Source organism: Eucyclogobius newberryi, unplaced genomic scaffold (genome assembly GCF_026437365.1).
Source record: "Eucyclogobius newberryi isolate DKJ021-1_F unplaced genomic scaffold, fEucNew1.0.hap1 SCAF_16, whole genome shotgun sequence".
NCBI classification, from domain to species: Eukaryota; Metazoa; Chordata; class Actinopteri; order Gobiiformes; family Gobiidae; genus Eucyclogobius; species Eucyclogobius newberryi.
In genome coordinates this window covers 6239044-6251543 of record NW_027315790.1, presented here as the reverse complement: position 1 = coordinate 6251543, position 12500 = coordinate 6239044, and the positions used below count along the sequence as shown (strand labels likewise).

The 12500-nt window shown below is 42.4% G+C and overlaps 1 protein-coding gene across 2 annotated transcripts in view; it reads left to right on the top strand.

Moving 5' to 3' along the window:
• LOC140361615 (retinoic acid receptor beta-like) overlaps nt 1-12500 on the top strand; it is a 147040-nt gene that overhangs the window by 85783 nt on the left and 48757 nt on the right. For both annotated transcript variants that reach the window (XM_072447346.1, XM_072447347.1), the window contains exon 3: nt 9178-9319. In XM_072447346.1, the coding sequence (XP_072303447.1) occupies nt 9178-9319 (142 nt within the window). The remainder of the gene's footprint in view (nt 1-9177; nt 9320-12500) is intronic.

The window sequence follows — 12500 nt, the reverse complement described above, 5'->3', positions numbered from 1 at the left end:
GAGCAAATTAGTTTTAGGCACTAGGTCGTCTTCAACCTTGGAACAATTGTCTATTCTTTTCTCCAATAATCCACGAGCTGAATAATAACTTTGAGAGGCTTACACACAGACAATGAGTAAACTATGAAAAATAAGTTTGGAAATAAAAGCACTTTGCAGAGTAAAAAAAAAGAAAAGAAAAATCATCCTTTTCCTATTTTCATATTTAAGTCAGCGTCATTCATTTTGGTTGTTGGAGCATTCACCGTGCACTCCGTTACAACCATTCCACAGCACGCACGGTGCACTACTTTCACTTGTGACTTGTAAATAATGGATGTTAGCGTTAGCATGCTGTTAGCGTCTGCTGTCTGCTGTCTGCCATTGTTTGGCTGAGAAGAATGGCCGCATACAGGCGTGCGATCCGAAACCTCCGGGGCCACGGCGGGTTCAGTCTCTCCCCATTGAGTCCCGGTCCAGGTGCCTTACAGGACGCCACTGTCTCCTCCACGGACTCTTTCAGGACGTCCCGAGAACTGCCGGCCCATCTGTGGAGCGGAGGGGCAGATAGCGGCGCTTGGGTTTCCGCCTCAAAGGGAGAGAATGTCGAAACAATGTCAGGCTTTGTCAAGTACAGCCTGTTTCGTGTAATGTTGGTCTATGAGTAATGGATGAGCAGGGGAAGTGCATCTGCTGCTCGCTGCAAGGTTCTAGCCTTGATTCAGATCATGGTCTATCTATTTTTGAGGAGCAATGCGCACAAAATATGGATCATGATGAATATTTAAGGTTGCATTTATTTAAAGTTTGTAGGGTTATAAGTTGGTGGTGAAGTTCTGTCCATGGATTGCAGAAAGATGAGAAATTAGGTCCAGAATGATTAACAATTTAAAACTAAATACCGGAGTATACATCGCACCAGCCAAAAAATGCATAATAGAGAAGAAAAAAAACATATATAAGTCACACTGGAGTATAAGGGAAATGTATATGATAAAATCCAAGACCAAGAACAGACATTTCATCTTGAAATGCAATTTAAAATAATAACAGATTAGAGAACATGGTGAATAGGTGTACGCATGCTAACGCTAACACCTTCAGCTCCATGACACACAAACAATGAACCGTCTTAAGTGTCTGGTATGTTAACGTAACATATGAACAGTTATTCAGATAACTATAGCATAAAGAACATGCTAACAAGTTTACCAAAGCATCAGTTTTACCCCAAATCAATTGTTCTTCCTCGGTGTCACTTCTAAACAACTCCGCAAACTCCGGAGGTAGAGGATTCTTCTTCTGCGTCGCTTAGAGCCTAGAGCGCCCTCTAGCGGCTGTCATGTGAAATGCATTTGCCAGTGTTAAAATAACAAATAACATCATGTATAAGTCGCCTGGCCAAAACTATCTTTTGAGTGGGAAACAGTGTTGCCTTAAACCCATTCATATTTCCTTTGATTCTGGAACAAAAACGTTCCTTAAAGTCCAAGTCTGGAAAATGAAAAATGTTGTTGTTGAGCCTCATTATCATTGTTCATGCCTATCTCCTCCGCTTTTAGTGTAGTCATCAAATAAATAGCTCATCTTGGTGTAAATGTAAAGTGGTGCTACATCAAGAAGGTTTTTGTCCTTATCTACCACATGGGAGTTTCCAACATGACTTAAAAGCAGTGAAAACTCGACACAACTAACCTTTTCAGACGTTCTGATGGAGCTACTTCCTGTCTGTATGGGGTTTTAGGGACCAGGTCTTCACATTAGCCTTTAGACATGGCCTATGGTAAACGCATCAGGGACTATTTTAGTGACAATGCTCTCTGTTCTGTCCCTTAAAAAGTAAATATAAATAAATACAAATCTGTTATCGCACCTTTAAGTTCTTACGTCACAGATTATACATATAGAGCAGACAAAGGGGTTGTTTGAAGTGTTCTCCTACATTTCCACGTGTGCTTGTTTTGCATGGTTTGAATTGTTAATACTTTTGTCTCGCACTTCTGAACCTGTCCCGAGTCCTTTTGCTGAACTGTGCAGGTGTAAGTAATAGCCCCGCCTGGATCCACTGCATAAATTCCCCCCCCGTCCCACCACGCACAACCCCCCACAGGGCTCTCCGGTGTCCTCTCCCCTTTCTTCAGGCACGATACGATATCCACACGATTAACAAAAAAACGAAAGCTAATCTCCCTTTCGGACGGGCACAAAACGCATACAAGCTCGCACTGGTGTGTGAGGGAGGGAGGCGGGGGGGGGGGGGGGGGGGGGGGGGGGACAGGTGGACAAGGCCTAGGATTGTAACTGAATAATTAACGGCGCGCCACTACTTTCGTTTTTTAATCTGTAAGCGAGACACTCCACTGCAGGGCCATTAAGATAACAAGATATTGGATAATGATGCGGGTTTAACAGGCGATTGTGTGTGTTGGGGAGGGAGGGGTGAGGGGGGTGACCTCGGCCCCCGGGTGGTTTGCCCCTGTGGCCCCTGGTGACTACGGCAGTGCATCTTTTCATGGCTTATCGCTGTAGCACTTTCGCTTTGTGGTTCATGTGTTTAACCAGACGAAGTGGGATGTGTGAGAACATGCAGCGCGTGTTTCCTTGAGTAAGTTTTAGAAAAAATTTTGCTTTTCAAAATAAATTTCAGACACACTACTATTACTTCTAATTAAGAACTGTAGATTGTAACAGTGCTTTTACTTGAGTACAAATGTTGGTTCTCCCTCTGTTAGTAAGTCTACAAGTGAACAACACTTGCTTATCAGAGATGGACCAATATGTCTTTTGTTTTTTTATGGTGAGTGACAATGAATGATTAACCAGAGAAACTGATGATTAAACTGACTTTAATGAATAACTTTAATGAACAATGCTGTTGAGTATCATCTATGTTTACACCTTAATACGTTTGGAATGAATGCAAGAATGGAATGTAGGAAATGATGAGAATCTTTATCAGCTACAGTATGTAATGTAAATTTGAGAAGTGAAATAAACAGGACATTATGTAACTCTATGATGATGAGGGACAAAATGATCAAGATAATATTATAGATTTAAAACCATCAACAACAGTTACACCTGCCTCTTGTCAACCGTATTACAGTAGCGTGTGGCCTGGAGTGTTCATCAGTATTTTGTGGATAAATGAAACAACAAACAAAAGTGAAAAAAAGTCCTAACATGCAATGACAGGCTTTGAACCCAGGTCTCCCATGGGAAGGGCAAATGCCTATTCTACTGAACTAAACTCCCAAACCAGCTCAATGTGCTGAATGGACTAAAGACTCTCACCTCACGGATCAATTTCTTACACAATTTAGTGCTTTATTTTATTAAAAAAAAAAATCATGATTTTACTTGTAAAAACGAGTCAAAAATCATATTAAATGCATCTGTTTTACTGGCCATGAAAATGTACTCAGTGTAACAGACCCTATGCTTATTATCTATACTGAGCATAACATCTGCAGTTTTGTATTTCAGACTGGAACAAGGCGGAATAAGGTCAATACAGTGGTGGAAGAAGTTCTCAGTTTAGGAAAAGTATTGTTTTTCTTTCTTCACTACATTGGATAGAATATACTACATTGCCCTGGCCATTCTGATTCTAATCAGAAGTCTCCAGGTGACAAAGTGGACTACAATCCTGTACCACCTCTTGTCACTGCTGTGGTTAAACAAAAAATCAAAAATAAAGGTTAATAATGTTTTTTATTCCATTTCAATAGACTCACCACCATTCAACTCTAGTAATATTAGACTAACGATATGAACAGCTTTGACAACTTGTACATTTTTCTGTTTCTTCAACAACCTTTCCTTGGCAGAGCTAATTACCTCCGACTGAACCTAACTAGAAGCAAGGTTTAGCCTCCACAGTAACTTTTCCGTTGCACTCTTCCCATTTTGTATCCTATTCATACTGCGCGGCTTTAAATGAGCACCTCATCTTGGGCCTTGAACCGTCAACCAACCCAGTACCAAGCCTCAAAATGCAGATCCGTCTCGGCTCACGACACTGCTTTCCAAGGCTAAGTGACCTGCATGGCTCCCCGCCTCGGAATGACATGAGCACCAGCGTAGCCTTGGGGTCCAGGCGCCCAACCCGTACGCTGCCTTATAAGGACTCATCTGTTAGTCAGGGCCCACCGGTAATGTCCAATACACCTGCAGGCTCACACCAGAGGATAAAGACCTCTCTTAGGGAATTGACTAATACTCACTGTAAAAAAGTAGCAGTTAAAAAAATAGCATTCTTGAATACTTATCTTTGTGTCTTTGAGAATCTTGGACAAAAATAAGATTTATTAAGGTTTTAAGTCGAGATTTTTTTTATTTACGGCACATTAAACTATTTTGAATGGTTTTAATGTTTATTTCTTAAAGGGTTTTAGATTTTTGTCTTAGAAAGTAAGATTTCTTGACCAATTTAAAGGAATCTTTCCTGAAATTATTCTTAAATACCTTGAACCATTAAAACATTTCAATTAATACAAAATGTAGGTTGCATTAATGTTGGGAAATACTAAGTACAAGCTTCCAATAAGGTTCCAATACTAAGAAATACTTATAATTACGAAATCTGCATTGATAATTGACATTGAACAACGAACAAACTAAATAAAGTGTGTGTTAACAACTAAACACATTTTATTGGTTTGGTTCAACAAAACACTTTTTTCAAAGGCTGCAATGCGTTGGTTTTGTCCTGGTTTGAGCACAGATTTGTCCTGTTGTAGACTTAGTTTTGATTCTGTTCTAGTTTAGTTCAGTCACGGTCATGTCCAGGTCCATGTGTGCTGGTAAAATCTACTTAAAGGTGCTACTATTTCCATGGAGATTATATTTCTTTGCCTAGAATGTCTCACAGTACGGCATTAAAGTATCTGTTGTTGATATGTGGGAGTGAATTGTCAGTTCAGTCTGCCTTCTTACAGATATACACCCAGTTTACTTGTACTTTTCCGTGTGTATATACAGTATACTGCATCTTAAAATCAATGAATATCATGAATTCAAGTCATTGTAACTCATAGATATGGCTTTTTTTGCAGTGCACACACCAAGAGGTGACATGAGGTGCCTCACATGTCCTTGGTTTTGCGTTTCGATTGGCCGGCGCATCACGAGGGCGGGGCCAAGTGTTGCCGAATGCTATGAGACGGGCTCTGAAGTCATCGGTTTGAGTGCGCTGATCTAATCTGTTTGCCATCATGCATCCTGCGCCGCTAATGAAAAGCCAAGGTCCCATCCGTCAGCGCGCCTGTGTAAATGGAATTTTAACCCCCTCCATTTGGCCGAGGCAGTGAAGGGCCGCGAGCGTGAAGGGCCCGATGATGGACGATCATTGTGTAGGGGCCCGGAGAGACTGGAGAAGCTCTCGTGTCAGTCTGCTCGGCAACAGGACAGAATCTATACCAGAGATGTTACTGTGTCAATGGTGCTGCGAAGAAATTAGCACCGCAACTTATGAATGTTTTGTTTAGCGGACTTGTCAAACAATTATTAATATACTGTATATGGAGATTTGTTAAATACATTTTTAACCGGATAAAGGAAAAAAAACATAATAAAAAAGTATAATCTCAACGCAAAGTAACAGATTCTTCATAAAAGTTTTTCTTTTTAAATTGAATAAAGTCATACATTTTGTTATAAATCACATTCTGGATTGTAATTTTGAAGAAAGCAGCCTGTGTGAGACGTTGTGGACGTGTGTGAGAAGTAACGTGAGTGCGTCTCCTCTTTGAAACGCCTCATTCACCGCAGCGAAGCGCCAATTCTACGCTATCCCACTGCAGATAGGTGACTGACCTGCCCCGTCTGCACAGCTTACCTGCTCCGTCTGCGCAGCTGACCTGCCCGTCTGCGCAGCTGACCTGCCCGTCTGCGCAGATGACCTGCCCCGTCTGCGCAGATGACCTCCCCCGTCTGCGCAGCTGACCTGCCCCCTCTGCGCAGCTGACCTGCCCCGTCTGCGCAGATGACCTGCCCGCTCTGCGCAGATGACCTGCCCCATCTGCGCAGCTGACCTGCCCCGTCTGCACAGCTGACCTGCCCCGTCCGCGTAGATGACCTGCCCCCTCTGCGCAGCTGACCTGCCCCCTCTGCGCAGCTGACCTGCCCCGTCTGCGCAGATGACCTGCCCCCTCTGCGCAGCTGACCTGCCCCGTCTGCGCAGCTGTCCTCCTCATCTGCACAGCTGTCCTCCCCATCTGCGCAGCTGACCTGCCCCGTCTGCGCAGCTGAGGAGAAGAGCCAGAGGGAGGGGAGCTCTCAGAGCAGTGAGGCCCTGTGGACATTTCTTCAAAGCTTCATGCACAAAACTAAGAGGCCGTCATAAATGTAATTTAGCCTTTATCTAAACTCTCATTATTACTGCTATTTCAGGCTAATATGCGATTATATGTTGCAATTTATATTATTTTATTTTATCATACTTTTCTGGAGGCTGTGTTAATACGTTTGTTATCCCTCAAGGGACGCGCCAGAAACATTTTGAGAAGCTCTGCTGTGTGCTAAAGACAGCTTAAACATTTGCATATTACTAATTTGAATGTTTAATTAGTACAATTTAGGGAAAAAACATTCTTGCAAACTAGGATCTGTGGATGTTCTATTAAATCCATTCACTCATCAGAGAGAATAAGGGATTTGTTTGGCAAAATGGTTTCCTCGACACACGTGGTGAAGAGGAGAGGCTGTGGAGGCTGGTGATTGTGCAGCTGCAGTTGAAGCAGATATTGAAGCTCACAGGTCAGGAAGTTTCATGAATGGCTTTAGAGGTGATTGGTTGAGATGCAAAGTTAGTGTTAACTTTCATACAAATGATAAGAAATACAGTTTTCTTTGTTGAATTTGTGCTTCAACTTTAGACGAGTACAACACTTGACGGGAGAAAGCGTTGGTCTTCCTCTTTCTCTCAATGTCACTTTGTTCAGACGTGACCAACCAAAGTTATTCCTTCTGCAGAGTTTGATACGGCGAGCTCCTCATGCTCTGCTCCCACAGCTCCTGCTCTTGTGCTTTGTAATCCAGCATTTGAAGTTGTGTCGCGCTCAGCCTCAGAATGGAAAATGAAAAGAGAAGATGTTACTGCAGCGTGACTTTTCCATCCTACAACATTTTCACTGCTCATTCAAATGTTCTGTCCTCGATTTTGAACCATGCGACAGGAACATGGTTTGAATGTTGCCCCGTGATAAGCCGTGTTTCCATTGGTTCACTTTGGAGCAGGTCGGGACGGTCCAAAAGTGTCTACGCTCTCTTAGTGAACCATATGGGCCAGTTTAAGTGATCCAAAAGGGCCCGGCTCGCTTTGGCTCCTGGGACACTTTAGCTAAGGAGAAGCTAAAGAACAGAGCGAGATGACTGGACAAGAGAAGACACAGTCTCAGGCCAAAACAAGATCATAATAATAATTTCTCACAGAGTGATCTTTCGATAAACCGCTTTATTATATGTTGAGCAGATATGCTCAGTAAAACAAAGTTAGCACATATCAGCCGTTTTCTGCTTATTGGTGCATTAATATAAAACATATTCCAGTGCATAATGTATCTGACATCAGCCAAATCCAATGCAGTACATAAACAATGAAGAAAAAATATAATTAAGGTATGATTTAGATTCTAAATCATACCTTAAAGACGTAATGGACAATTTTTTGGGCCCAAATCTGAGTCTTATTTCCTTATTTCCCTACATATTTAGAATTGTTTAAAGGAGCACTATGTTAGTGTTTAAAGGTCCCATAACATCCAAAATTGACTTTTCAGAGCTTTTAACCTTCTTACATTGCTATTTGTGCTTCATACATGTACCCAGAGTGTTTTTTTTATTGATTCCCGCAGTGTTTAGCTTTATTACAGACTATCTCCTTTCCTCGAATCTCCAAACTGACGGGCGGTGGGGCAAGGCCGCGTCATAACCACAGGCACGCGTCACCATCACCCCTCCCCCCTCTCCACCCGCCTCCCCCTCCCGTCTCCCGCCTGCCGCCTCCCGCCCCCTTCCCCCCGGCTCCGCGCTGCTCCACTCGCGTGTCTCCCTACAAGCCCATTCTGCTTCGATTTACGAGGAAACACGGTTCAAAGAGGCCCAAAACTTCATTAATGATATCGCACTCTTTACTATTATCACAATGGTGAAGGTTTATGTGGCACTTGATGCAGCAACCGGGAAAATAAACGGAAAGAAGTTCTATCCGATACCGAAAACCAGGAAATAAGAGCACGATGGACATAAGACTTTTATATATATATATATATATATATATATATATATATATATATATATGTATATATATATATATATATACATATATATATATATCTGTTCTGCGCACGCTGTAGAATAAACACGAGTTTTATTTAGTCTCAAAGTAGACTCTTCTCACTCACTCGCGCGGCGAGAGCGGCGCACGGCGGAGCTAACAGCACACAGCTGTGGGGCACACACACACGCTCTGAGACTACGTCACGGGTGGGCGGGGCACACACGCGCTCTGAGACTACGTCACGGGTTGGGCGGGGGAGCCAGATCGCTCTTCACAAGGGTGGGGGCGAATATCAAACCAAGCCGTCTGCATTTCTGGGTTGGTGAGGGGGTCCGAGGTATGGGTGATATTTCTTAACTATAATGTTAAGGGTGTTGCACAACCATTATTATTATCAATTAAACACTTAGGATAGACTACGAAACGTGAAAAAAAAGCATGTTATGGCACCTTTAAGTGTGCAAAAGTGTAAAAAACTTCTTCTTCATGGAGACAAGCAGGTAACTCCAAAAAAGCAATTATTTGGCAATAAAAACTCCTGTAATTGATGACATGAACTATAGATCAGTTTACACTCTGGAACATTCCAACTCAATACTTTTTTCACAAGGTGATGGACCCTCGTACACTGGGCACCTTTAAGAAGTTTTTAGATTTCTAGTTTTGCAAAAAATACCTTTATCTCAAGTAATAAAAGGTTATCTGGCAACATTTTCGACACATAAAAGGAAAAAGTCTAAAGAGATTAAATTTCAGAAATTCATATTCTGAAATCAACAGAACAGAGCATCGGTATTGCTGTAATCATATTTAATACTTGTACTTTATGTAATGGACTCTCCTTTCCTCTGATGGCTCTTCACTTCCCTTTGGTCCTGTGAAAGTGTAACATCTCATCATGTGTTCTGCTCCTCCAGGGCTTCTTCAGACGTAGTATCCAGAAGAACATGGTGTACACGTGTCACCGCGATAAGAACTGCATCATCAACAAGGTGACGAGGAACCGCTGCCAGTACTGTCGGCTGCAGAAGTGCTTCGGCGTGGGCATGTCCAAAGAGTGTGAGTCCTGCAAACCCAATGTACATGTGTTTGTCTTGAAATCGAAGGTGACTACATTTTCCACGCACACGCATTTTGGAATTTCACTGTTCAGCAATGTGCCATTTCATGTTTAATGAATGAATAAAATGGAGGTTGCGAGAACGCCCGTCGCAACAGTGCCGAAAAAACATGAAACTCTTAATCTTTGGCCTAGGCACATGAGACTTGGGACGGTGATCGAGCTACCTTTGACCTCTGACCTTTGAGGAGTAAAACGCACCTGCAGCATCGCTCTATGATAAACAGGAAGTCAGCCATGTCGACTCAAAGTGGCACCACCACGCTTGACTTTTTTTTTTCAAAATCGTACTTGTCCTAAGTTTTTCGTCCGATCGAGCTAAAAACAACACTTTTTGCATCTACAGACATTGAAATTTAATAAATATTTAAAAAAATGTTGACATTCCGCGTAACACGCCCTCAAAAAAGGCTTAATTCCCTGTTTTTTCGAGGACAAGTCACGTTTTTGGAAATGATCTACGGAGCTCATATTTCACTCACTAATGTGTTTTTATGTCTGATTGGAAATAATTAATACCCTTGTAATAAATTTACTCTATAGCGCCCCCTACCCATTGTTTGAAAAACTCAACATTGTCTGATTTGTTTGAAACTCATGGTTTGTATTCTCCTCGAGACGCCATGAAAAAAAGTGCTTTGCAGATATTGTGTATTTTCACAATTGGCCAGCAGAGGCGCAATGAATGCCTTCACTTCCTCTTCCGCTTTTATTTTGATGGGACATTTCCTCTCGTGCCGTGTTGTTGTTTTATGGCAGTTGGCATCCGAGTGTCGCATTACCGCCAGACTTTATTCCCCAGACTTTGTCGTAGTCCTAAAAGTTGTTCTTCCAGTGCTTTGACCTCCAGTGTTGTTGTTGTTGTTGTTGTTGTTGTTGTTGTTGTTGTTGTTTTATGGCGGTTGGCATCCAACTGTTGCATTACCGCCAGACTTTAGTGCTTTGACAAAGCCCAAGAGGTCGCCAGACTTTATTCCTCAGACGTTTCGTAGTCCTCAGACTGTCGTAGTCCGTAAAAGAACTCCTTCCATTGCTTTGGTGTTACAAAGCCCATGAGGTCATGATATGTCTTTGTGACTAGAATAGTTGTTGTTGTTTCAGAGACCGACCGGCTTTATTCCAGGGAGACTCTTCTTCATCTTCCTCTCCTTTTTTGACGTTCGGTGCTTCCACCGTACAGCTTTATTCTTTAGGCTTCATTCTATAGGCTTTAATATTTCCACTGATGTCGCTGCTTGCTAGCCGTGCGTCTACAAGACTGGACGAGGACAGGAGACCACCCCCACCCCCATCTCGTCACTCTGATCACTCTGACTCCCCACAAGCAGACCCCCATCACTCCGACTCCCATTTAGCGCCTTTAGCCTGTTTTCTATATCTGCCCAATCAAGCTCCTTTGTTCCAAGGAATCTCCCTGCAGCTTTAGCAATGATCCTGATCCTTTCAGTTCTGCTTTGAGTCTGAGCAGCACAGTTTACAACATCCACCATAAAGAGTACAAAATCCTCTCTATCCACAACCAGGGTATTCTCATTAATTCTGGAACCTGCACACTTGGGACCTCCACTCTTGAAACCTTCACACTTCTTGGGAGCCACGCTGGCCTTTCTCATTTCGCCCTGGCTGGGAGCCTTAGCATTAGCGTTACCATTAGAATCATTATTCTTTAGACTTTATTCTTTAGACTTTATTCTTTAGACTTTATTCTTTAGACTTTATTCTTTAGACTTTATTCTTTAGGCTTTATTCTTTCTGCCACAACTCGGGTATTTTTGACCCCTGAACATCAATGAAAAGTTGCGGGTCGGCTGCAGAAGTGCTTCGGCATGGGCTTGTCCAAAGAGTGTGAGTCCTGCAAACCCAATGTACATGTGATGCATTTTGGAATTTAACTGTTCAGCAATGTGCCATTTCATGTTTATGTGGAGATGCTGGGGACAGAGGATAGTGGACAGAGGAAAAGGTGCCTCTGACCATTTCAGTAAACTTTCACCATGCTGGAGCTAAAGCTAACCGTTATCGTTTCTATTCAGTTTTTGAGTGTTACCATGGACGTGCAGGCGTTACACAGGAGCATCAGACTCCAATGCAAATTTACTCCTCGTACAACGCTGAGTACATAACTTTTTGCCCAGTATTTGACAAACATACAGCAGTACTTTTCTAACCCAGTCACACGCGCGTGTAAAAAAACAAAAAACTTCTTGGACAGATTTATTGCACTAAATATATATGTGGGCTTGCCTCACCACAAACCTGACTCGCACTGCTTGTCTCCATGTAAATGATGTTCCTTTAGTTATAATGTTCCACAGTCTAGTTTAATACTTGTCTAGCTGCAAGGAGAAGGTTCCATATTGTGCCTTTTTTACCATTGTACTTTGGAGGCCTGGCCTGCTTGTTTGTGCCTGAGCTCGTCACATCTCAGAGGCTGAGCAGGACAGGGCCTGGTCAGTACCTGGTCAGTACCTGGATGGGACACGGCTGGAACACCCGGTGCCACAGTGGGGCGCTAGACGACATGTTGTTGTGTCCTTAGGCAAGTCACTAGTATGAATCTAGTCCGTGTGTGTGATTGTTGGTGGAGGCAGAGGGGCAGCTGTGGCTCAGGTGAAGCGAATGATTCTATATAGATAAATATGATGCATTATTATTATTACTGTGTTACTTTCCACCACTGGCAGCAGTGCCAAAATCAGCATAGAGACACTTCCACTAAGCTGAAGGTTGATGGTTCAATCCTCTTTGCATATTGCTGTGTTCTTGTCTGCTTTGTGAAGTGCTGCTGGCAAATTTGTACTGGTTTATTAAACCGTTTCAAGCTGAATTTAGTTGTTTTAAACTACGCATTATTTGAGCAGTGTTGTTATGTGTGTTTGTCAGTGTAGAAAGGAGCAGACAGCCATGATATCTACTGTACTCTGTAACTTCTAGGATATGCAGATAATTGGATTGGATAATTACCCAAAAAGATTAAAAGTAAGATTTGCAATTGCAGTAACTTGACTTGTAATTTGTTAGTTTCCATCTCTGCTAATATTTAATATGGGGACAGCTAAAATGGATATGGAGAGATTATTGTTTTGCGTGAAATATTGTACAGTATGGTATTAAATCTAT